The sequence below is a fragment of the Sapajus apella genome, unplaced genomic scaffold (assembly GCF_009761245.1).
Source record: "Sapajus apella isolate SASKATOON/1434 unplaced genomic scaffold, GSC_monkey_1.0 scaffold53, whole genome shotgun sequence".
In the NCBI taxonomy this organism is placed as follows: domain Eukaryota; kingdom Metazoa; phylum Chordata; class Mammalia; order Primates; family Cebidae; genus Sapajus; species Sapajus apella.
In genome coordinates, this window is record NW_022436993.1 from 15,415,803 (window position 1) to 15,440,872 (window position 25,070).

A 25,070-nucleotide genomic window follows, 5' to 3' on the forward strand; every position below is an offset into this window, starting at 1 on the left:
CCAATGTCCAGGGAGGTGGCGAAAAGCAATTAAGTCACCGGGTGGCCTTAGGCAGTGATCACCTTGCGCCTGGGCCATTCTAAAAGTAGTGGTGGTGAACTCCCAAATCTAAACTAGGTTAATCCACTACTCCTCCCGCCTCCGACCCTCACTGAAACCACAACTGACCCTCCTACCTCCCCAGTACACTCCCTGGCTCGCAACAGGACGCAGACAATTGCTGATCTACTTCCCTCCCGACACACTCCCTTCCATGCAGTCGCTATGAGGCCTACATTTTTTTGGATGGCGTTAAGATTCGCCCACAAGTCGCAGTTCCCTTTGGCCGGTTGGCCCGGCGAAACCCCTCCCATCTCACCTCTTGATGGTAACGCCTCGGAAGAGCGGGTACCACGCGGAAAACTGACAGTGCAGCACATGCTCCTTCTTCATCCTCCAGCTGCGGACGCCGCTGCCTTTCCCTCTTCTGCCAGCAACCCTCCCGGAACCCTGGGCTCCGGCCCCGGAAGTGCCCGCCGAGCTATTTTGGTTCAAGGACTCTTCCGGTCCCGAAAGCAAGAAGGAAGACGGAGAAAAAGAAGCGCAGGAGGATCCCGGAGCATACGCTCGCACGCATGCACACAAAAAGAGCTTTAGTCTCGAAAGAGGAATTACCGAAGTGTGAGAAAAGAATTTTAAGAAGTTTACGACTCCGCCTTCGTCCTAGACGCACGCTGACCCGGAAGGTAATCACCTGAAACTCGGTCAAAGGCGGGGGCTCTACGGGTGCCGGGAGGAGGGCGCGCGCCTATCCTTTTAGGACCACGAGAGGCACCGGCGTCTGGAGCCGTGGCACCGGCATCTGCTGACACTGCTGCCTCCAGCGAGTTCTTTCGTCCTCTTCCCTTCTTCACCCCTACACCTTGGAGTAAGTAACGGGGCGCAGGCCAATCTCAGTACGAGATCTCTTTGGGGAGAAGAAGAAGGGGAGAGGGAGCACATCTGCATGGTACGTGCAGCCGCGCGGTGTCTGCCAGGCTGCGGCTGGGCACGCGTCCAGGCGCCCAAGAGGGAAACGGGATTGGAGCGGCAGAGCCTGGGCTGCTCCGAGTGAAGAGAGCGGGAAACACCACAGCTCAGTGTTAGTTCCAGTGTAAAGGTCGCAGCATCTGCAGAGGAGTAGAATGCTTGGTAGAAGGAATACCGCCTGTACGATCCTGGGGTGGGCTCCACTTGGGAGGTAAAAGACAAGAGATAAATTTCAGAAAGCAGAGGAAAAAGGAGTCTCGTCTTCTTGGAGCGCTGAATTCATTTAGTCTGGCCTTGCAGAAGTTATCAACCTAGAAAAAAAGAAAAAGATTTTTATCGGTATTCCTGCAATGATGGCAGCATAAGACTGGGAGAATTCGAACTTGTAATACCCTTCTTTTTTCCTTTGCTTCATCCTGTCACCCAGCAAAGTTCAGTTTTGTTTGTTTCGTTTAAAGAACGAGAAATAACCAGCTGCTTTTATTTATTTATTTACTTATTTATTTGAGACAGAGTCTCATTCTGTCGCCCGGGCTGGAGTGCAGTGGCGCAACCTCGGCTCACTGCAACCTCCGCCTCCCGGATTCAAGCGATTCTCCTGCTTCAGCCTCTCGAGTAGCTGAGAGTGCGCGTGCCTCCAATCACGAATAATTTTTGTATTTTCAGTGTATTTAGAGACGGGGTTTCACCATGTTGGTCAGGCTGGTCTCGAACTCCTGAACTCAGGTGATCCGCCAGCCTCGGCCTTCTAAAGTGCTGGGATTACAGGCGTGAGCCACCGTGCCCGGCCTACCAGCTCCTTTTAAACCCTAGCCATGTTGCCTACCTCATGAGCTCTCTGTGTCTAAAGGCGCACATTTTAGGTACCTCCTTAAATGTACATTCTTCCTGGTCCACCTAAGTAATTTTAAATTACAAAGAGATAGTCGCACCGACTGCAGGCCTCTTCAGAAGGGTATGCCTTAGGATAATAAACAGAATTACATATTTTGAGTTAGAAACTCTTCTCCTCAGGAATATATACATTGTTTTAGGTTTGGTTTTGTTTTTCTCAAAAATGTGAGTGGCTGAGTGGCGAACTGGAAGCAGTGCTTTGAAGAATACATTTTCAAACAGAGTATATTGGTGGAGGTTGGGCAGTAGTGATTCATTTATGCCTCCATCCGGAATTATGCAATTGTTTCTATTTTGAGGGAAAGAATTATGCAATTGTTTCTGTTTTGAGGGAAAGAAAGAAACCATCTCAAATAATTGTTTTGATTTGACTTAGAAAGTGAAAATATTGTATGTTTGTCTGGAGGGTGATACCAGAAAGACTTAATGGCAGACAGGAGCTAACGGTCTCTCAAATAATTGTTTTGATTTGACTTAGAAAGTGAAAAACTGCAGCGGAAGGAGATGTTAGCATTGATAGAGATGTATTTAGGTCAGATGTTTTCTAATGAAGATAGGAATTAATAAATGTATGGGAGAAAATAGATCCGGGGAACACAGGAGCAATACTTTAACAACCCAGGAAACATTTAAGCATAGGCCAGACGCAGTGGCTTACACCTGTAATTCCATCCCTTTGGGAGGCCAAGGCGGGCACATCACCTCCGGTCAGGAGTTTGGCCAGCCTGGCCAACGTGGCAAAACCCCGTCTCTACTAAGATTACAAAAATTAGCCAGGCCTGGTGGCACATGCCTGTAGTCCCAGCTACTCGGAAGGCTGAGCCCAGAGATTCACTTGAATCCAAGAGGCAGAGGTTGCAGTGAGCTGAGATTGCGCCACTGCACTCTGGCCTGGGCAAAAAGAGCAAGACTCCGTCTCAAAACAAACAAAAAAAAAAACAAAGAAAGAAATACTCGTTTTCAGTTGCCAGGCACAGTGGCTCACACCTGTAATCCCAGCACTTTGGGAGGCTGAGGTGGGCAGATCACCTGAGGCAAGGAGTTGGAGGCCAGTCTGGCCAGCATGGCGAAACCCCGTCTCTACTAAAAATACAAAAATTAGCCAGGCATGGTAGTGAGAGCTGTAATCCCAGCTACTCGGGAGGCTGAGGCAGGAGAATCACTTCAACCCAGGAGTCGAAGATTGCAGTGAGCCAAGATGACACCATTGCACTCTGGCCTGGGTGACAAGAGTGAAACTCCATCTGAAAAAACAAAAAACTTTACCTCATAAATGATCATCTCTGATACTTTCAAAGGAATAAGTGCCTGTTTTCTTAGTAGGACTGTAGGTTTCAATATGCTAAACAACTGTCTCTAAATATTTAAGGTTCTACGTGGCTTACTTATAAAGTCACCAAATTAAACAGGCCTTTCCTGATTACTCTTCCTGTCTTCCCCACTCTTCTCATCCTTTTTAATCTTTGTGAAACGTTGAGTCACTTGACATAAATTTTGTGTTTTTCCTCGGTTTCTCCTTTCTCACAAGAAAGTGAGGCAAGGGGGGTGGGGCCTTTGTCCTACTCACTGCCACTTTCCTAACGCGCCATCCCACCTTTCACGGTCAGCCACACGGGACTCAGCCAGGTTACCTACAGTAGCCAATCAGATACTTGATTTGTAAAGGCACTTTATGAATCCATGTACAGTTTGCTTTGTTGTTGATTGTATTTTAGGACAGGGAACCTTGCTGTCTGGGGTACAAATTGAAGATCAGGTGGGTAGTATAATTATCACTTTGAGTCCCAGAAGAAACAAAAAGCAGACTCCCTTTTTCCTCTCAGATACTTGGCAAGAGAGTTGATGCTGGGTGGGCTATATTTTCTTTGAAGCTGAAGTTAGGTGGGGCAGGTTAGGGAATAATGGGACCTGAGTGCAGTGGTGCAATCATGGCTCACTGCAACCCCCAACTCCTGCGCTCGAGTGACCCTCCTGCCTCAGCTTCCTAAGTACCTGGGACTACAGGTGCATACCACACCTAGCTAATGTTTTTGGTTTTTATTTTTGTGGAGACAGGGTTTTGCCATGTTACCCAGGATGGTATCAGACTCTTGGCCTCCCAGAGGGCTAGGATTGCAAGTGTGAGCCACTGTGCCTGGTCTAAGTAACCGTTCTTAAAAGAAATAACAGAGAAAAACATAGGGGAGGAAATTATCAGTGAATAATTCAGAAAAATTCCCTGTAAAACACAGTAAGAAGTTTATAGATTGAAAGGACCCACTTGACTTCCCAGTACAATAACATCAATGTGAAAATGTGGCTAACTACAAGCTTCCAGAAGAGGAAATCTTGTCACATGGCAAAAAGATCAAGAATCAGAATAGCTTTGGATTCTCAACAGCAGTATCAGAAGCAAGACAACTAAGCAGTGCCATGCAGTTTCATAGAAAATTGGCTTTGGGCCTCTAATTCTATATACAGCTGAAATATCAATCAACCATGTGTGTAGGAAAAAAAAGGCCTTTGGACAGACAAGGTCCAAAAATGAAGGAATAAACAAAGAAAGAGGAAATAGTAATACACAACTAATGGGATAAGGGCCTGCTCTTTTCTCTTTCCTTTTTTTGGAGACAGTCTTGCTGTCTGTTGCCAGGCTGGAGTAAGTAAAGTTAGTTTAGGTGTAAAGGATGGATAAAAGACTGAGAGGCAGGCATAGAGAGTGGTATATAATGTTTCTGCTGTCTTCCCTTGGAAAGAGTTAAGATTGGGAGTCAGAAAAATCAGGCTGGGCACAATGGCTCACACCTTTGATCCCAGTACTTTGGGAGGCCGAGGAGGGCATGGATCACTTGAGGTCAGGAGGTCGAGACCAGCCTGGCCAATGTGGTGAAACCCCATCTCTACTGAAAATATAAAAATTAGCCAGGCATGGTGATGGGATGCCTGTAATCCCAACTATTCAGGAGGCTGAGGCATGAGAATCACTTGAACCCAGGAGGCGGAGGTGGCAGTGAGCTGAGATCACGCCACTGCACTCCAGCCTCAGCAACAGAGCAAGACTCTCTCAAGAAAAAAAAAGAAAAAAAAAATCTGATGAAGAAGGTCTGTAAGTGTTAGAACATGCACAGCAGGAGCTTGGCTGGAGTGGCTGAGTGTGGCTAAGACTGCTGTCGCTTCCTTCCTAGCTGATCCCGGGGCCTCCATGTTCACGTTTGCATCTATGCCAGTTCCCTCAGAAACTGAAAATTTTAGCCTAAACAAATCTCATTATCTTGCAGGGTGAACTTCTCACCTGAGGGCGGTAAAGACTAGTTTGAAAATGGAGAGCCAAGAACCAACAGAGCCTTCTCAGAATGGCAAACAGCATATTATTTCAGAGGAGGTATAACTTTTCACTTTCCTTTCCCTCCCCCACATAAATCTGAGTTTAATAGACATATACAGGCTATTTGTCGTTACAAAGGATGGTTTTTCATTCTTGAAGACAGTTTTTGAAGATTTTTCCTACTCCCTTTTTTGGGCTCGGGCAGTTGCTCTTGTGTGCGAAGAGCGTGTCCCTCTGTGTATTAGTGAAATGGAGACTGTAGGTAGATTTGGGCTCTTAACAGAAAAATTCTTAATCCTGACTGTGTTTCCCTAGATAGAAATAGAGAGAGTAGATGGATTTGAGGATTCAAGAGATTTCATATGTAGTTGTCACAACTTGACTGTTCATGGTCCCAACATGAGTAAGAACAATAAAAACCTGCATTGTTAATTGTAGTCTCAATTCCAGTGAGTTCTAGAACCAATGATGTCTGTGCGTTATTCAATTTAGCTTTAAAAGTCTCTTCCTGCAGGAACCATTGCAATGGATAAATTTTAAATCCTTCTTCTTAGTGCTCTGATCTTCACACCTTTCCGGAATTCCTTTTGATTTAAAATCTTTCCATGTTGTCTGTGAACAGATCTGCTGAAAATTATTAGGTTGCTGCTGGCAAGAAGTGAAAGATAGGATAGGAGGAAAGAGGCTGCTGCTTTATGCACGCAGTGAAGCTTTCCCCTCAGTTCAGTATAGTGCCATAGGTAAGTTAGTCTTCAGCACCACAACTTCTCAATGTCCAGGCAGAACGAACCCGGGGTGCCCGTCTCCAGTTGGGTGGGAAACCCAGAAATCCACATATCATGATAGGAAATCCAATCCTGGACCTGGTTTCCCGACAGTCCGCCTTCCTGTATCATCACTGACAGGAAAATACCAATGTCCTAGAAATGCCCATTTCTACCTACTAAACTCACCTGTGTTGTATGCACTGAGGTCAGGGGACAGACCATCAGGAGCATCCCAGGAGACCCTCACCTTGTGTGCTCCCTTCCGGTTACCTCCACCACCACCCCCCCGCCCCCAGGAGTTTTTAGACTCATTTCTTTCCACCTGTTAGTACTACCCCCAAGAAATAGCAAAAAGAAGCAGAACTGCCCTTTCAGAAAACAACGCTGAACACCTACCTACTCTGAACTGAAAAACTTGCCCACAGATTATTGGGAAGGAAGCACGATTACTGGGGGGCTGGGAAAGGACAGAGGAAATGTAAAAGAAAAAACCCTTTTAGATAAAAACAACTTGGTTTGAAAGTTTCCCAACTTATTATCTGATATCCTTTTAGTTAATTTCAGAAGGAAAATGGGTCAAGCTTGAAAAAACAACGTACATGGACCCTACTGGTAAAACTAGGTAAACTTTGTTTTTTTCTTCTTCTAAAACGTTCATTATTTGGGTTCTCAGGTTATCTGTTGAGTGTTTTGCATAAACTTTGATGTTTTCTTTGTAAACTCTGTTTTAAATAAAAAATCTAATCTAGCCGTTTTTCTAGTGATAGGATGTTTGGATCATTTTTAATTGCTGAATACAGCTGGGTTGGAAACGTGTTACCATAACTAATCAGAAAACTATACAATTCTCCCTAAGTAGACAAGTGTAGACCTAAAACTTTTGGGCCAAACCTAATTGAAACTGATAAAGCGACAGAATAATTAACAGTTCATGTTTCTTCCTTCTAGTAAAATCAGTTTTTAATTTCTAAATTAGAAGAAATAAAGCTAAAACATTGCTAATTTTGAGGTACATGCCTGCCTCATGGAAATCCAAATCAGGAAAAAAATGTTTTATACAGCTTATTTCATAATATATGTCAATAGCCCTAAAGATATTGTGCCCTTTGACCTAGTAATCCCAGTTTTAAGAAAGTATTGAGGCCTGGGTGTGGTGGCTCACACCTGTAATCTCAGCACTTTGGGAGGCCAAGTGGTGGGGGGCAGCAGTCGTTTGAGGTCAGGAGTTCAAGACCAGCCTAGGCTACATGGCAAAACCACATCTCTACTAAAAGTACAAAAATTAGCCAGGCATGGTGGCATGGGCCTGTAATCCCAGCTACTTGGGAGGCTGAGGCAGGAGAATCGCTTGAACCTGGGAGGTGGAGGTTGCAGTGAGCCAAAATGTTGCCACAGCACTCCAGCCTCAGTGGCAGAGTGAGACTCTGTCTCAAAAAAAAAAAAGAAAGTATTAAGTAAATTAGTGTTCGGAATTAAATTTATGTATATAAAATGTTCAGCAAAATTTTAAAAGACAGAAAATTTGAAAGCAACCTAAATGTCTTAAAAATAGAAAATGAATTGTTATAGTGTATTCCCTTGGTAAAATCTCTGCAGCCACCGAAAAAGCAGATTCTGAAGACAACTGAGCAATATGGGAAAAGTTTATAAGTTGATCATAAAGAAGAAAAGTGTGCATATACTTTTCATACTCTGCCAAATAATGTGTAAGAAAAAGCCGGAAGGAAAATTATAGCAAAATAAGAAGCTTTGTGGTTAACCTTCTTTCTTTTACTTTCCAGATGTTTGCATAGTAATCTTTTGATATTATAAACTATCAGAAAAAAAAGTGTGAAAACAAATTTTTTAGTGAAACATAAAAAGGAATACAACAGAATGAGAACTAAATTTAGTGACCAGATCACATGATACAAATTCATCAGTATGAAAACTCTACTTGCAAAGTGATCCAATAAGAGTACACGATTTCCTTGTGATGAAATATGTCATCTAGATGCAAATGCATGACTTGCTAGTAATCTGAACAACTTTGATTATAGCTACTAAACTAGCAAAGCCCTTAATAAGGCCCAATGTAGGAGAGCTGTGGGAAAAATATTAAGAGATAGATAGCATTGTTGAATTAAAACCCAGCAGTAAGAAAGCTAAGCACAGTATGACCCATTGACGGTGTAGCTCTTCACTTAAAATGCCAAGCGAGTTTGATATGGAGAACTAAATATATGAAAGAAGTAGGGGCCAAACCCAATACAGAAATGTGGCAAGGCCCAAGTCTTAGGGAGCACCATATGTTCAAATGTATTTATATTGTGAAAATATAGAGAGGTTGGAATCCAGTGTATAGTGATACAATTTGGTTCTCTTTTTCCTATAATTAAGTTTATAAAACAAAACATAGCCCTTAGTAGGTGTAAAGATGTGTTTGAGGCCAGGCGCAGTGGCTCATGCCTGTAATCCCAGCACTTTGGGAGGCCGAGGCAGGTGGATCACTTAAGGTCAGGAGTTTGACACCAGCCTGGCCAACATGGTGAAACCCCATCTCTACTAAAAATACAAAAAATTCCAGCTACTTGGGAGGCTGAGACAGGAGAATTGCTTGAGCCTGGGAGGTGGAGGTTGCAGTGAGCCGAGATTATGCCACTGCACTCCAGCCAGAGCAACAGACTCTATCTCTCAAAAAAAAAAAAAAAAAGTGTTTGTACCAGCTCATCTCTTTGCCTGACTGGTCTTCTGCCCTTCCCGTATTTTGTAATCAGGGATGTACCTCAGAACCATAAATACTCAGGACTAAGTCTCGCTTCCAGAGCATCTGTTTCAGCAGATTGGGAGTGGGCTCTAAAATCCACCAAATGACCATATTTGTAGCATGTTCATGTCCATTCCTCCATACATAGGATTTTTTTCCTGGCCTCTGAGGAGGACTTACGTAAAGCATTAATATTTCATACCAGAATGTCAGGCTTTGAAGAATGAATCTTTGTACTTTTATAAGTTACAGGTTATGTTATCTGTGACCTGATATAAAAGCCTGTGTGTACAGGTTGAGCAGCCCTGATCTGAAAATCTGAAATTCAAAATGCTGCAATGTCCAAAACCTTTTCAGTGCCAACATGATGCCACAGGTGGAGAATTCCACATTTGACTCTATGTGACAGGTTGCAGTCAAAACACAGGCATACAACACAGGCATTCAGTGTCCTCAGGGGAAAAGGGACCCTCCCCTTCAGCTCAGATATAGCCTTCTTTTTTTTTTTTTTTTTTTTTGTTGACGGAGTCTTGCTCTGTTGCCCAGGCTGGAGTGCAGTGGTGTGGTCTCGGCTCACTGCAGCCTCCGCCTCCTGGGTTCAAGCGATTCCCCTGCCTCAGCCACTCAAGTAGCTGGGACTAGAGGTGTGTGCCACCATGCTCAGCTAATTTTTGTGTTTTTAGTAGAGACAGGATTACTGACTAGGCTGATCTCAAACTTCTGACCTCAGGTGATCTACCCACCTTGACTTCCCAAAGTGCTAGGATTACAGGCATGAGCCACCACGTCTGACCATATCCTTAAATTTATTTTTCATTTTTTTAGTAGAGACAGAGTCTTACTATGTTGCCCAGGCTGGTCTCAAACTCCTGAACCCAAGCAGTCCTCCTACCTTGGCCTCCCAAAGTGCTGGCTCAGGCATGAGCCACCACACCTGGCCCAGTATATCCTCTGCACACACACTGACTTCCCTCCACACACACACCCACAGGGGATAATGAAATGGCATGTGTGCAGGCTGGATGCCTCTACAGCAGCTTCCCCACAATATCCTATGTGGAGCCAAGACCTATGTGCATGACTCAATGTGGGGTTCTTTTGCTTATTTTCTGCTCTATGGGGTAAAGATACCACTGAAAATGTCAGAAGGCCTGCATAAGACCCAGAGGGTAAGGCAAATATTTCAAAACCTGAAAAACCAAAATCTGAAACACTTCTGACCCCCGACATTTCAGGTAAGGAATACTCAGCCTGTACAGCTGTCGCTTGGAACCTGTCAGGGTTGGTTCCAGGACCCCCTGCAGGTACCCAAATCCACAGATGCTCAAGTCCCTTGTATGAAATTGCATATATTCAATATGCATTTGCATATAACCAGCATACATCCTCCCATGTACTTCATCTGTAGATGAATCACAGTACCTAACACAATGCACATGCTTTGTAAACAATTGTTGTACTGTGTTGTTTAGGGAATAATGGCAAGAAAAAGTGTGTACATGTTCAGTACGGATGCAATTTTTTTCCCAAATATTTTCAGTTTGGTTGGTCAAATCCACAAATGCGGAACCCATGGATATGGAGGGCCAAGTCTAAGAGATAAAATAGCAGTTAGAGAATCCTGTGTTCCACTGTCTCATTCATGGAATTAATTTTAGAAATATAAAAATATTCCAGTGGCATGCGCCTTTCTTGACATTCAACATAGTGCCGAAGTCACCCTCTGCGACCCTCCTGCCTCTTGTGTTGGTGGACTACAGGGAGGAAGGCCAGCAGGCTTTCCTGTAGCAAAGGAGACTAAGAATAGGATGAGCTCACTGAAAGCAGAATCCTAAAGCTAGAGGAGGTTTCGGAGGTAACATACTCATTCCTGCTTTGTACAAAGGAGAGAAGAGTCTCCGGGAGGCTGGAGCGCTGGGCTTAGCTGGTAGGCAAACAGAGCTGACTTCCCATCAGGTGGACATCTCACAGGCCCTTTGAAGTTGCTGGTGCTCTCACGGGGCGGTCTTGTTCCAAGATTTCTCATAAATGCATTTATATTTTATTGTTCATGAATTATGGCTCGTTACTGCTTATTTACTTCACCGTAACCACGATAATGATGCTCCTCTTTTTGTTTCCCTTATTCCTAGTGTTTGGGATGGGACCTTCAGTGCTTTTCCCAGCACTGTCTTCAGTCTTTAGGACTAACCTTAAGAGGCAGCAGAGAGAGCTATGCCAAAGGTGTTTCATCTCTTGCAGTCTGTATGATGTACTTACCGGCACTGCTTGTTGGTCGGCTCCTTGCTACTAACAGGCATGTTGGGCTGCTGTGAGTTGTCATAGTAGTCTGTTTGATTTTCCTGTGTTCATTTTGACATATTTGCCCTTCAGAATCCATGCTGAAAGACCTACAATTTCCAGAAAGTCTGTTTCGTTGTTTTAAAAACCAGATTAAATATTTGAACAATTTTAATGAAAAAGTGACATGGTCCACATTTTAGGGACAGCCAGATAGAAAAGGAGGGTTCTTCCAAGGAAGAGATCTGGCAGCTCTTCCTACTGAGTATGCAGGTGGTAACTCCTTTCTATCCCAAGCCCCAAAGCCACCCATGGCTCATTTCCTTTGGAAGAGATCCTGAAATTGTTTGCTGAGCAGTCTCTTAACACTGCTTTTTCTATCATAGGGAGAAGAGAGTGAAGGGGAAATGTTTCTTTTATGCCTCTACCCTTTCAACTGCATTAATTGTTTCAGTAACTGGGTTTCCTGTACAACTGTGCCCCTTGTTCAAGGCCAGAAAGTAGAATAGCACAGATGTTACCCCAAAACTGAATTGGGTAATAGAAACAAATAGCTAACCAGGAATAAAGCCATACAAGACAGCAGGACCGTACTGTTACTCAGCTCACTTTTTCTAGATAAGATCTCACACATGCAAAGTAGAGCACTTGCCTACATTTAATAATTCCTCCATTCATAAATGGGAACGTTCTACTTTCCTAAATTGTATATTTTAGGTCACATTTTAAAAATCAGAATTATATCAAAATCTCAGTAGTTCATGCTGTGCACAGTAGCTTTGTTCTTAAAGATGGGATGAGGCTTTTCCTATGGCTTCATGTGCATTACCTGCTTGTTAATCCGTCACTGGCTGTGCTCCTTGCCCAAATACAGAGGATCCAAACTAAAGTGTTCTGAGAAGGCGGCAGCTCACATGCTCAGCAGGCTTTCTGTTTCAGGGGCACCCAGAGGCTGAGGTGTAGGGTGGCAAGAATTTTCATTGTTAATTTTCAGAAGCTATTTTAATGCAGACCTTTATTGCTGTGGTCTTCTTGACCAATATCATGAGTACATTTGCATGCATTGCATTTACGAAGTTCTGGTTGTACACAGAAAACCTAAGACAGTTCTCCTCTTTAGCACTAATGACTTTTTTCTTCTCTGCCTGAACAGAACTTGGGAATCAGTGAAACGTACGACCAGGAAAGAACAGAGTGCTGACGGTAGGAGTGCAAACCTATTCCAACCTGTCAGAAAGGAACTTAGCGCTGTGATTGAAAGAGGGGTTTTGATGGAACCAAGTTACCTTCCATTATGATGTTGTATCTTTTTTTTTTTTTTTTTTTTTTTTTAGACAGAGTCTGATAGAGCGAGGCTGGGCATGGTGGCTCACGCCTGTAATCCCAGCACTTTGGGAGGCTGAGGCAGGTGGATCATGAGGTCAGGAGTTCAAGACCAGACTGACCAACATGGGGAAATCCTGTCTCTGCTAACAAAAAAAAAAAAAATACAAAAAAATTAGCTGGGCATGGTGGCTCATGCCTGTAATCCTAGCTACTTGGGGGGCTGAGGTAGGAGAATTGCTTGAACCGGGACCTAGCAGGGGCAGAGGTTGCAGTGAGCCGAGATTGTGCCACCGCACTCCAGCCTGGGCTACAGAGTGAGACTCCATCTCAAAAAAAAAAAAAAAGAGAAATTGTTTATAGCCATTACTGGGGGGAAAAAAAGATAAAGTCTTGCTCTGTCGCCCAGGCTAGAGCGAAGTGGTACAATCTCGGCTCACTGCAGCCTCCACCTCCCGGGTTCAAGTGATTCTCCTGCCTCAGCCTCCCAAGTAGCTAGGATTACAGGTGCCTGCCACGACGCCTGGCTAACTTTTCTGTATTTTTAGTAGAGACAGGGTTTTGCCATGTTGCCCAGGCTGGCTTCGAACTCCGGATCTCAGGCAGTCCACCCACGTCGGCCTCCCAAAGTGCTGGGATCACAGGCGTGAGCCACCGCACAGGCCTATGATGTTGTAGCTTTAAATCTCCTGTTAGTTTTGCCATGCTACGTAACTAAATCAAGCTTTCTTTATAAGTAACTGCTGTCTTCTCTTATATACGCTCAGAATGGTGTTTTTGAGGGGAAGTTGTTCTAATGTTTATAACTAAATGTAAATTAGCATAATTTGAAGCCACACACAGTGTCTAGACGTGTTATGACTTCTAGCAGTCATTGCGTCCTGTTGAAAGGATCTGGGCAAGAGCCTTTAGTTTGGAAAAGTTACTTGGCACAGATTTACGCTTGTGAACCATTTGCTTACAAGTTGGTGAAGACATGAAATTGGGCAAAGCCCATTCCATTTACCTTCCCCTCCAGGCATGAATGCCTTGACTGCAAAGAGCCCAGAAGCCATCCCGAGCATCACTTCCGGTTGAGGGCAGGTTGGGCACTAGGCTTTTCTTAGTGTTCCGTTTGGTTTGGGTTTCTGTTTTTGCTGGAAGCAAACAGTGGCTGGGTGGCAGCTGCTGGGCTTCAGTGGATAGAACTGTGGGAGCCAGAGCTCCCTCCTGGGTGCTTTGTGTTTTTGGAAACCCAGTTGTTTTTGTTTTAATTTTTTGTTCGTTTGTTTTTTTTGAAATGGAGTCTTGCTTTTGTTGCCCAGGCTGGAGTGCAATGGCGTGATCTCGGCTCTCCACAACCTCTGCCTCCCAGGTTCAAGCAATTCTCTTGCCTCAGCTTCCCGAGTAGCTGGGATTACAGGTACCCGCCACCACACCCAGCTAATGTTGTATTTTTAGTAGAGATGGGGTTTCTCCATGTTGGTCAAGCTGGTCTCAAACTTCTGACCTCGGGTGATCCGCCAGCCTCAGCCTCCCAAAGTGCTGGGATTACAGGCATGAGCCACTGCACCGGCCTATTTTTGTTTTTCTTATGTTTTGATGAAGGACCAGTAACTTGAGAGCAAAGGTCTTTTACCCCAAAACCGTGAAATCAGTCTTGCTAGCATTTATTGCAAACAGTGGAACTTACTCGATTTATTGCTCAGAGTTGACCCAGGAGCACAGGGATGGCTGTGGCCTCACCTGTGCTAGAGCTGCCTCGGGCTGGGAAGCGGTTCTGTGGAAGGTTGGTGGAGGCAGAAACCTTACGTCCTTGACCCTGTAGGAAATGTTGGTTTCAGTTCTGATTTTAGTTTGAAGAAATTGTGACAATTAGACAGGCTTTTTGTTTAAAAAAGAAAATGTAAACAACATAGAAGCGATTCCTTTTAATTGCATTTTAAAAATAGCTTCCGAGATTAACTGCCAGTATAGATGGATGCAGAGTTTCTTAAAGTCTGGGGTTTTCATTAGCTTGCTCTAAACCACATGCTGGCGTTGCTGACCTCTCATTAGGGATTCCTTGGTTCCACTTCCTGGTGACAGGTGTAGCGGTCATCCCTGTGCTACAGAGAACGCTTCATTACGAGTGTATCGTTTTGGTGAAACAGTTCCGACCACCCATGGGTGGCTACTGCATAGAGTTCCCTGCAGGTGAGTCACTCAGCACTGAATTTTTTCTCCGGGATGTGGGCCTGAACCAGGGTAAAGCCTGAGAATTGCAAAGCTGAGCTGTGCAGTTTTCATCTGTCCTTGTGGTTCTAAGTAAAACTAAACCATTTCATAGTGAGGCTTCTCCAGGCCCCCAGGACACCCCAACAACTCTCTGAACCCATGAAGGTCATGACGCAAGGCCACCCCTCACCCGTCCCACCTCCTCTTGGCCATGCTGTCTCCAGCCTTTTGAGTAATTGCTCTTCCCCAGTTTGTCAGCTTATTTCATTGTCTGTCACTAGCAATCTGCTTCGACAGGAAATTTTCAAAAAGTAGGCCAGGCTTTTTTAGTGCTGTGGCATGATCTTGGCTCACTGCAACCTGTGCCTCCTGGGTTCAACCGACTCTCCTGCCTCAGGTTTCCAAGTAGCTGGGATTACAGGCATGCGTCACCACACCTGGTTAATTTTTATATTTTTAGTAGAAACGGGGTTGCACCATACTGGCCAGGCTGGTCTTGAACTCTTGACCTCAGATGATCCACCCACCTTGACCTCCCAAAGTGCTGGGATTATAGCCTAGGCCAGGCTCTTAACTCCCAAAAAATATGAATGGAGAAGACAGTTTGCTCTGCCCTATGGAAACAGGCCAAGGAGACTCTTCATTTTTGCTAGAATATTTTTCTCCATTGCACAGTAATTAAAGCGCTCCACAATTTATTGCCCTGTATTATTGTAGGACTTTACTGGATTGTTCCCATCTAAAGAGATTAAATCTCATCTGTTTATTAGTGGTATATGTTTTGTTTTTATTATTATTATTATTTTGAGACAGAGTCCCACTTTGTTGCCCAGGCTGGAGTACCTCTTGGCTTACTGCAGCATCCGCCTCCCAGGTTCAAGCAATTCTCCTGCCTCAGCTGTCTGAGTAGCTGGGATTACAGTCATGTATCACGATGCCCGGCTAATTTTTTATTTTTATTAGAGACGGGATTTGTCCATGTAGGTCAGGCTGGTCTTGAACTCCCAACCTCAGGTGATCTACCTGCCTTGGCCTCCCAAAGTGCTGGTATTACAGGCGTGAGCCACTGCACCCGGCCAGACTATGTAATTACTTCTAATGTTAACATTAATACTTTCTTTTCTGTGAGATGCAGTCTCTGTTGCTGAGGCTGGGGTGCTATGGCACCATCACAGCCCATTGCAGCCTTGACCTCCCCAGGCTGAGGTGATCCTCCACCTCATTTTTTGTATTTTTTGTAGAGACAGGGCTTCACCATGTTGCCCAGGCTGATCTCCAACTCCTGGGCTCAAGGGATCTCCCGCCTCAGCTTCCCAAAATGCTAAGATTACAGGCGTGCGCCACTGTGCCCGGGCTCTTTTTGTGAGACTGTCTTGCTCTGTTGCCCAGGCTGAAGTTCAGTGGCATAATCACAACTCACTGCAGCCCTGACTTTCTGGGCTCAAGCGAACCTCCTGCCTCAGCCTCCTGGGCAGCTGGTACTGCAGGTGTGCATCACCACATTTGACTAATTTTTTTTTTTTTTTTTTTTTGAGAAGGAGTCTCGCTCTGTTGCTAGGCTGGAGTGCAGTGGCGTGATCTCAGCTCACTGCAACCTCTGACTTCCTGGTTCAAGAGATTCTCCTGCCTCAGCCTCCTGAGTAGCTGGGACTACAGGCACATGCCACCACACCCAGCTAATTATTGTATTTTTAGTAGAGACAGGATTTCACCATGTTGGCCAGGATGGTCTTATCTCTCAACCTCGTGATCCACCTACCTTGGCCTCCCAAAGTGCTGGGATTACAGGCATGAGCCACCATGTTCAGCCCATTCAACTAGTTTTTAAGGTTTTTGTAGAGATGGGGTTTTGCTGTGTCACCAGGGTGTTCCCAAACTCCTGGCCTTAAGTGATCCCCTGCCTGAGCCTCCCAAAGTGCTGGGATTACTGGTGTGAGCCACCATGCCCAGCCAGTTTTTCATTGTATTTTTTAATTCCTTCCAGGAAAAAGAGTCTGCATTGCTGCTCCCTTTCTCCTCCTTGCCTCTCTGTTCACTCCTCACAGTGGCCATGGGCATCCCCTAACCTTCACCAGTTCAGTTTGCTCCTTTCTGACCTTCTATTGCCAGGCCTCAGTGTTTTGTTATGAGGGAGGAAGACAAGATAGGTGATGCTGTCAGCATCCTCCATGTCAGGAAGCAGAATATGAACAGGCTACCTGTGCTGCAGACACACAGCAAGCTCCCAAGCCTATGCCATTCGGCCACCACCAAGTCACAGCTCCTCTCAGATGCTGCCCATATCGTGCAGAGCAGTGTGGAGATGGTCGGGAAGGATCTGGGTCTGAATAGGAGGACTGGGTGATGCCACCAGAACCTTATCAATCTGCCCAGAATTTTATTCTTTTGCCTTTTTGTTTCTATAAAAATTCCAGGCTGGGCACGGTGGCTTGTGCCTGTAATCCCAGCACTCTGGGAGGCTGAAGTGGATGAATCACTTGAGGCCAGGAGTTCGAGAGCAGCCTGGCCAACATGGCGAGACTAAAAATGCAAAATTAGCCTCTACTAAAAATACAAAAATTAGCCGGGCATGGTGGCACACACCTATAGTCCCAGCTACTCAGGAGGCTGAGGCAGGAAAATCACCTGAAACCGGGAGGTGGAAGTTGCAGTGAGCCGAGATCGCACCACTGCATTCCAGCCTGGGCAACAGGGTAAGACTCCATCTTAAAAAAAAAAAAAAAAAAAAAAGTTCCAATCCTTAGGTTTCTCTGCAAGACCACTTTTCACAGTGCTCTGATTCTTGTAACGTAGTGCAGCACCCGCTGCGTTAGTAGAATGAGGGGTTCAAAGAAAACTAGACTTCCTGCTCCCATACACCAATGCTTTGGACTTCCAGGTCTCATAGATGATGGTGAAACCCCAGAAGCAGCTGCTCTTCGGGAACTTGAGGAAGAAACTGGCTACAAAGGGGACGTTGCCGAATGTTCTCCAGGTTGGTATTGCTTGAAAATTCACCAAGCAATAGACTCCTCAGGGTGGGAAGGGATTATTTGGGTATTCTTTATGCTGAGAATTCACTGAAGAGAAATCATAGATTAGGATTGGTTACCAAGTATAAGTGAGTCTCCCTGCCCAGGAGGAAATTGGAGGCAGAAGGGCCTGAAGTTGGGGGAAAATTAATGAAATTAAATTCTCTTTTGGCCAGGCGCGGAGGCTCATGCCTGTGATCCCGGCACTTTGGATGGCCAAGGCAGGTGGATCACCTGAGGTCAGGAGTTCAAGATCAGACTGACCAACATGGTGAAACCCTGTCTCCACTAAAAATACAAAAATTAGCTGGGTTATGGTGGTGCATGCCTGTAATCCCAGCTACTCGGGAGGCTGAGGGAGAAGAATCGCTTGAACCTAAGAGGCAGAGGTTGCAGTGAGCCGAGATCAAGCCACTGCCCTCTAGCCTGGACAGTAAGAATGATGTGAAACTCTGTCTCAATAAATAAATAAAATAGTCTTTTGGAATTTCCCACACCCTGAGCTTTACTGCTCACCCACCTCATCCTTGTGCCACCCTCGTCACTGGGCCTCCCAAAGTGCTAGGATTACTGGTGTGAGCCACCAATAATTTTCAATTTGATGTGGTAAAGAGATTTTACAATTTGTCAGTACTGGGAGCTCTGGGGAGAGTGTGGGTACCCAAATGCTTTGCAGCCTGTAGGTCTGCTGACCCAATGTGAGAGCTAGTTTTCCTACATCAGCTCCACGTCCACTCTGAGCTGCGAGACCCATCTTCCTAAGATTAGTAGCAAAACAAAAGACAAAGGGACTGAGGCATCTGTCCCTTCTCTCCACAGCTGTCTGTATGGACCCAGGCTTGACGAACTGTACCACACACATTGTGACAGTAACCATTAACGGAGATGATGCCGAAAACCTAAGGCCCAAGCCAAAGCCAGGTACGTGTGCATTGGCCATGTTGAAGGCGGTTGCGCTGAGTGTGTTGGAACTTGCTGCTAGTTTAATTTAGTAAAAGAATGTAGTCTTTCATGGAAAGAATCAGCTTTCCAACAGACTTCATCAGTATTCTTGTCTCTGCCTAATCATGTTTTTTAGCATATTTCTTTTACCACTTAATTGGTCTTTATGCTTTGTAGAAAAAGTTAAATGACCTATTTCCCTGTTTTCTGTATGAAGTGTATCCCCACCTACTAATACGAGCTGCAGGCTTCAGTAGTGAACAGTGAGAAACTTCAATCCACCCTGGTTTCTGTTTTCACGTATATTGTAAGAATGGCATAAGTTCCCCTGTAGTCCCAGCTGCTCTGGAGGCTAAGGCAGGAGGGTCACTTAAGCTCAGGAGTTGGAGGAGCTATGATGGTGCCACTCCACAACAGAATGAGACCTTGTCTCTCAAAAAAAAAAGGCCTAAGTAATTGTTAATGTATCAGTGATGTTCTTTAATTTCTTATCCTCTTCAGTTGTACATATTTATGTTTCAGTATCCCACTGCAACTAATTTTAAGTCTTAATTTTTGCCGGACGTAGTGGCTCACACCTGTAATCTCAGCACTTTGGGAGGCTGAGGTGGGCAGATAACTTGAGGTCAGGAGTTCGAGATAAGCCTGGCCAACATGGTGAAATCCTGTCTCTACAAAAAATAGAAAAATTAGTCGGGTGTGGTGGTGCACACTTCTTCTCCCAGCTACTCAGGAGGCTGAGGCAGAAGAATTGCTTAAACCCGGGAGGTGGAGGTTGCAGTGAGTCAAGATCACACCACTGCACTCCAGCCTGGGCAATAGAGTGAGACCCTGTCTCCCATAAATGTATAAATAAATCTTAATTTTTGAACTGCAAATATACATATGACACACTGTGGAAAAGTTTGGCAGTTCCTCAGAATATTAGATATATTTTATGAATATTAGAAATATTTTATGACCTGGCATTTCAACTCCTAAGTCTATACCTAAAAGAATTGAAACAAGGACTCATATTTGTGTGTCTGTGTTCATGGCAGCCTCTGTGGAAATAACCCAAGTGTCTGTCAAGAGATGAATTGCATACACAAAATGTGGTATACACACACACACACACACACACACACACACACACACACACACACACACACACACACACACACACACGCAGACACAAAATGTGGTACACACACACACATGCATGCAGGCACACACCCACATCCTGGAATGTTCTTCTACCATAAAGAATGAAGCATGCGACAACATGGATGAACCTTAAAAACACTGTGCTAAGTGAAATAAGCCAGACACGGAAGGGCAAATATTGTGATTCTACTTAGGTGAGGTGCCCAGAATGGACAAACTGATAGAGAAAGACAGTAAAGGCTGTTAGGGGTGGAGAATTGGTGTTGAATGGATACCGAGTTTCTGCTGGGGGTAGTGAAAGGTTCTGGAGATGGATACTGGTGGTGGCTGCGTACCATTCTGAATGTTACTTACTGTCACTAAATTGTACCTTCAGAGTGGTTCAAATGGTAAGTTTTTATATGTTCTGTATATTTTACCATAGTATGCAGATTCATATCTATTAAAATTACACATAGAATATGCTTTAAATTTTGCTCCTAAACATTACATGGAGAAGAACTTCGTACTAACAATGTATATAAATTACGTTAGCAGAGACCCAGGTTTCTGTGAAGTTCTCAAAGCCTTTTCGATGCGTCTTGCATAAAAGTCTTCCAATGTGACCACTCCAGGCTTTGCTGAAATGTTCTCCTTCTGTTTATTTCCAGGGGATGGAGGTACGTTCTGCAATTCCTGGTGGCCGAGCGTGTGTGGTTTAGTGTAGTGGTAATGGCTGCAGACATTTTGGGTTGTTTTGGTAGGCTCTTGACATTAGCTTTGTTTTCACTTGCACCTTGTCTGTTTAGAATTTGTGGAAGTCATTTCTTTACCCAAGAATGATCTACTGCAGAGACTTGATGGTAAGCATTCTCCAGACTGTCACCCAGCTTTCTCCGGTTTTCCCCATTCCTATCGCAGCAAATTGGGTTCTAAATATAACTCCATTTCTTTATCTTTTCTGTATCACTAGTCACATGCCTAGAAACTTGTAAAACTGCAGTTGACCACTACTAATTTTCCTTTCTGAGTGGCACAGAGGGTGAAAACAGGAGCAAAGCATTCAAGTGCAAGCTTTTGGTAGGGGCTTTTTCTCCTACAGAACGGTCCAGATGACATTGCTGCTGAGTTGCCAAAACGATTCTCCACTTTAAACCTTCAATCCATAGCAACGCAAAGGTGTGGGTAGATAGACCGTTAGCTTTTCCTCAACTACGCTAGTACAACGGATGGTCCTTTGTGGAGGGTATAAGTTCAAGGAGAAATTGACAATATTCCTTCCACAAATACTTGAGGTAGCTCCAGTATACTCGGCGTGATATGTTCTTCACGTATAAACCAAACTAGCTGTGTGGCCCTTTGAAATCGCTGGTCATGTTGATCCATCGTATAATTCTTGGCTAGCCCACCTTTTAGGGACTTTGTAAACAGTAAGTAAGCTTAAGGGGAGAGAAGTCCTTTGATAAAACCACAAGAGGAGATACTGTATGGAGACATGGCATGGGCCCATCAAGGAGCGCCTCTGACCTGGCTGCTAAATCCCTTTTCACTCATCCATACAGAAGCAGACATGTTTCATCGTGTGAATATTTTATTGGGTCTAAGTGTTTTATGTAATTGATACATGACTTTTCTACTGTTTTTTAAATGATTACTTCAAATGTGACCTGAAGCACTGTTTGACCTGCAGCTTTAGGACCAGCTTCTTAAGCTTTTCCCTGAGCATCAGTGGCTTACAGTTTTAATAAGCAGAGCGCCTGGTTTTGAAATGTCTGTTGTTTGTTTGAAAATTGGAATAGATCTTTCAAAGGCTGCTGTCATTTCTTTGTATAAAATCAGATTTCAGATCCCTAGACAGCTTCCACTCCTGTTCCACCTTTCTAAAAACTAGACCTAAGGTGAAGGCCACCTTGACAGCTCAAAGCTAGAGTTAGGCAATCAGACTGAAGAGACACAATAATTTATCAGGTAAGTATTTAGAGAAAGCCATGGCAGTCAATACAGGCAGTGCAGCTAGGAGCCACAGGCCAGCTCGGTTTGAGGCTCCAGTTTGAGGCTCTGCTGACCATAATCAGCTATCATGTCAAACAGGTTCTGTAGCCTCTCTCAGCTGTTTTCATAAAACAGGAACAATAATAGCCCCTCCTTCTGAGGAGGTATGTAAAAAGTAGGATGCTGTAGGCAAGCGTGAAATGCCGTGCATAGTTATTTTTTAGTAGAAGAATATCCTTTTTAAATAGTCTTCCTTCTCCCTTCCACCTAACTTCACTTCCCTTTTGGTCTTAGAAGAGGGAGAAAAAATAGAGTAAGAGATGGGAGGTGGAGAGAGGGCTATTATGACTCTAAAGGAGGAGGGATAAAAGAACCGAATTGGCTAGCTTTAGTACAATCAAAATATAGCAAACCGTTTATTCAACAAGCAACATTTGAGAAGTCACAAGGAAGGTAGCGTACTTTAAGATCAGTTTGCTGGCCACGCACGGTCTTCACGCCTATAATCCCAGCATTTTGGGAGGCCGAGGTGGGCAGATCACTTGAGGTCAGGAGCTCCAGACCAGTCTAAACATGGTGAAACCCTATCTCTACTAAAAAAAAAAACAAAAAATTAGCTGGGCATGGTGGTGTGTGCCAGTAGTCCCAGCTACTCAGGAGGCTCAGGCAGGAGAATTGCTTGAACCCGGGAGGCGCAGGTTGCAGTGAGCCAAGATCGTGACACTGCACTGTAGCCTGGGGGACAAAGTGAGACTCCATCTCAAAAAAAAAAAAAAAAAAAAAAATCAATTTGCTACAAAGAGTAGCATCTACTAGTTACCAAGCACCTGCTGTGCCCAGGTAAATAGGACATGCTCCCTGTCTGCTGATGTCCCCAAGCTTGTTCCCAAGAAAGTAGCTAGGGAAACGAGGCTGATTTTACATTTGGCAGCCTCCATCTGAGTGAAACAGAAATTTTAATGAAAGCCCGTGGTAACGAGGTTCTGAGACCTCATTCTTGGTAGTTTACCTCCAGTCCTAACATGCACACCATTTAACTTGCCAGGGGAGATTCTGTATCCCCTCGCGGCGGAAAAGACACGTGAATCCCTAAGTTAAGATCCTATATAATCATCCCCATCAAGTTTCAGAATAGCAGATCCCTACCCCAGCTATAAATTAGGTATAGTGACTGGCTCTATAAACTTCCAACTCTGCCGTTTTAACACATAAAATCATTACGCCTGATGTTCTTTTCTCCTGCTAGGAATGTAATCTGGCCTTTATAGTCTATTCTTTGACTAAGATCCTTACAGGCAAAAAAAAAATGTATCACCAGCATCTAGCATAGGAACTGGTATATAGTACTTACTCCACAAATACTGACTGAATAAGATGTTTTGTCCTTCATTAACGGCATGAACTAAGATGTTTTCTTTACTTTCCACAGCTCTGGTAGCTGAAGAACATGTTACAGTGGATGCTAGAGTCTATTCCTACGCTCTAGCGCTGAAACATGCAAATGCAAAGCCATTTGAAGTGCCCTTCCTGAAATTTTAAGGCTAAAGATGACGCTGGCCACTTCTGTAAACGAGACCACTAGGCCTTCTTCACTAAGACTTTGTCTTCAACTTAGCTTAATGTAGATTTGAAATTAGCTTTTTCATAAAATAAAAGCAGCACAGAATGCATGTGGTTGTGGTATGGAATTGTAATTACAGGTAGGTTGTAACCTTTTAAATTCGTTAAACTCCAGCCAAAATTAACGAAAAACAATATAAATGCAAGTACGTTTAAAGTTCAACAGCAGTTAATGACAACTCAATTACTTTTCTAGTCTAGACTAGTAGACAGGGGTATTTGTATGGGAAAACAGACCTAAGTTCCCAATTAGCTCAAGTATTTCCACCCTCAACCCCCAATATAAAAAATTCTATAGCTGGGTATGCAAATAACCGTGTACTCCATTAGTGTTAAAAATAGCTTTAAAAAGAAAAAAAGTGCCAATGATGGTGACTGCCATCAAGTTAAAAAAAATAAAAAAAAAAAAAAAAAGAAAAGAAAAAAAGGACTTTTTGGCTTCTTCTAACTGAATTTTTACTATGCACAATTCAGCTAGGATAGTTGAATACAAATAGGGGAAGATTCAATAGAATCCTCTACTAGTTTTAAGTCCACCTATTTACTGAAAGCTGAACCAGCTTTTAAGTAAGGAAAATGGTTGATTCCATTCAGTACACCAAAGCTAGAAGACTAATGAGAATTCAGGGCCATCCCTCAGGCTTCTGCATATACTTGAGGATCTCTTTTCCCATCCTTACCTCAAAGACTACTAAAAGTTTCTGAAAACAAATCTTTAAGACTGACATGGTTTGGTGCACTATTATCTTGATGTTAAACCATGAACAGGACCAGCAAGATTAGCCAGTACCTGAAACCCAATACAGAGTACTTCAGAGCAAGAAGTGCAGGTTGACTCTGGTTCCCATGCCTGAAACTGTCATCTAGCAGTTCTCCCCGTGTTCCTGGGCTATTTTCTTACCCTCTTAAGTGAGTTTAGCTCTTTTTGTGTTGACTTTTTGGCCTCCAGCACCTCCATGATTTTCCAGGACTCTTCAGTCTGGCCCCACGGAAGTCTCAGGATGATTCTCATCCAGCCATAAGTCATGTTTCTAGCCTGGATCCGGCGGGTAAGCCAGGCCCCGAGAATCATATAAAAGGGTTGTCTAGATAAAATCAGGGTGCTAATGCCAGAATGCTACGATGTCATCGATTTGTCCACAGGCTCATAAAAGATACTTTTATGAGTGAAACTCTAAGATCTTTACACTGGTCTTCTTAAAGTTAACAATTATGGAAATATAGAACTTTATAGATGAAGTTATCTAGCCCTATACATGTGAAAATTAAGATCCAACTACTTCCTATAATGGTAGCCTTCCCTGATGCCTCTAACCCTTTTTTAAATCCTGATTTCAATCACAGGCATTGTGATTCTCCAAAGCTCTAGCCCTTTCTTGAGCTCTCAAGGCCACATCCTGTAAGGGAAACCGAGAGATGGCATCTGGAGATGGGCACAGCCCAGTATTTCCACGTTGCCCAGTTCCTCCCCAGCTACTCCCCACAGGAATGACCTCTGCAGCTGACCTTTGTCCTTCCCTTCTTCCTAAGAGTGCAACTTAGATGTGACAACCAAATCCTAGAATGTATCTCTAAATGCCATTTATTTTTTTTTATAAATGTAAGAAAGTTGTGCTTCGGAAATTGAGTCTGTTTGAGAACTGGCAGTCCAGCTGGCACTGTTTAAAAATCTGCCCTGCATTTAAAAACTGAAGGTTTCCTATGTATTAAAAGCCTTATTTCCACCAAAAAATTGGCATAACAACACTGGGTAGATGTTTTTATGGTAACAGTGGTCTGGGGCCCTTGGGAGATGTTCTCCAATGAGCTATTGTTAATGTCCTGCCTGCCTTTATCTGCCTTGCCCCTGTAATTATTTGGCT

General features: G+C 44.1%; 3 protein-coding genes across 7 annotated transcripts in view; 1 reads left to right on the forward strand and 2 right to left on the reverse strand.

Moving 5' to 3' along the window:
• CDC123 (cell division cycle 123) overlaps positions 1 to 711 on the reverse strand; it is a 50,002-nt gene extending 49,291 nt beyond the window's left edge. Inside the window, exon 1 of one of the 2 annotated variants that reach the window (XM_032244061.1) lies at positions 359 to 711. In XM_032244061.1, the coding sequence (XP_032099952.1) occupies positions 359 to 432 (74 nt within the window). In that variant the 5' untranslated portion in view covers positions 433 to 711. The remainder of the gene's footprint in view (positions 1 to 358) is intronic. The other variant, XM_032244062.1, reaches the window with a different exon arrangement.
• NUDT5 (nudix hydrolase 5) lies at positions 513 to 23,363 on the forward strand. Of its 4 annotated transcripts, none has more exons than XM_032244064.1 (10): positions 513 to 725; positions 5,160 to 5,263; positions 6,528 to 6,595; positions 12,153 to 12,202; positions 14,390 to 14,497; positions 17,397 to 17,492; positions 18,349 to 18,450; positions 20,268 to 20,276; positions 20,406 to 20,459; positions 23,018 to 23,258. In XM_032244064.1, the coding sequence occupies exons 2-10, from the start codon at positions 5,201 to 5,203 to the stop codon at positions 23,125 to 23,127; spliced, it is 660 nt and encodes a 219-aa protein (XP_032099955.1). In that variant the 5' UTR covers positions 513 to 725; positions 5,160 to 5,200; the 3' UTR covers positions 23,128 to 23,258. The 4 variants fall into 4 exon arrangements, with proteins under 4 accessions (XP_032099955.1, XP_032099954.1, XP_032099956.1 ...); XM_032244063.1 differs by having other exon boundaries at positions 552 to 907; XM_032244065.1 differs by lacking the exon at positions 513 to 725 and adding an exon at positions 997 to 1,188 and having other exon boundaries at positions 23,018 to 23,354.
• SEC61A2 (SEC61 translocon subunit alpha 2) overlaps positions 13,903 to 25,070 on the reverse strand; it is a 49,695-nt gene continuing 38,527 nt past the window's right edge. Inside the window, exon 12 of the mRNA XM_032244059.1 lies at positions 13,903 to 14,123. Coding sequence (XP_032099950.1) covers positions 14,000 to 14,123 — 124 coding nt within the window. The 3' untranslated portion in view covers positions 13,903 to 13,999. The remainder of the gene's footprint in view (positions 14,124 to 25,070) is intronic.

Bases quoted from the DNA above. Each gene is read 5' to 3' on its own strand.
- NUDT5 (XM_032244064.1), top strand. From the start codon at position 5,201: ATGGAGAGCCAAGAACCAACAGAGCCTTCTCAGAATGGCAAACAGCAT. The intron at 6,596-12,152 runs GTAAACTTTGTT...CTGCCTGAACAG, and splicing joins GACCCTACTGGTAAAACTAG to AACTTGGGAATCAGTGAAAC. The intron at 17,493-18,348 runs GTTGGTATTGCT...TTCTCTCCACAG, and splicing joins CGTTGCCGAATGTTCTCCAG to CTGTCTGTATGGACCCAGGC.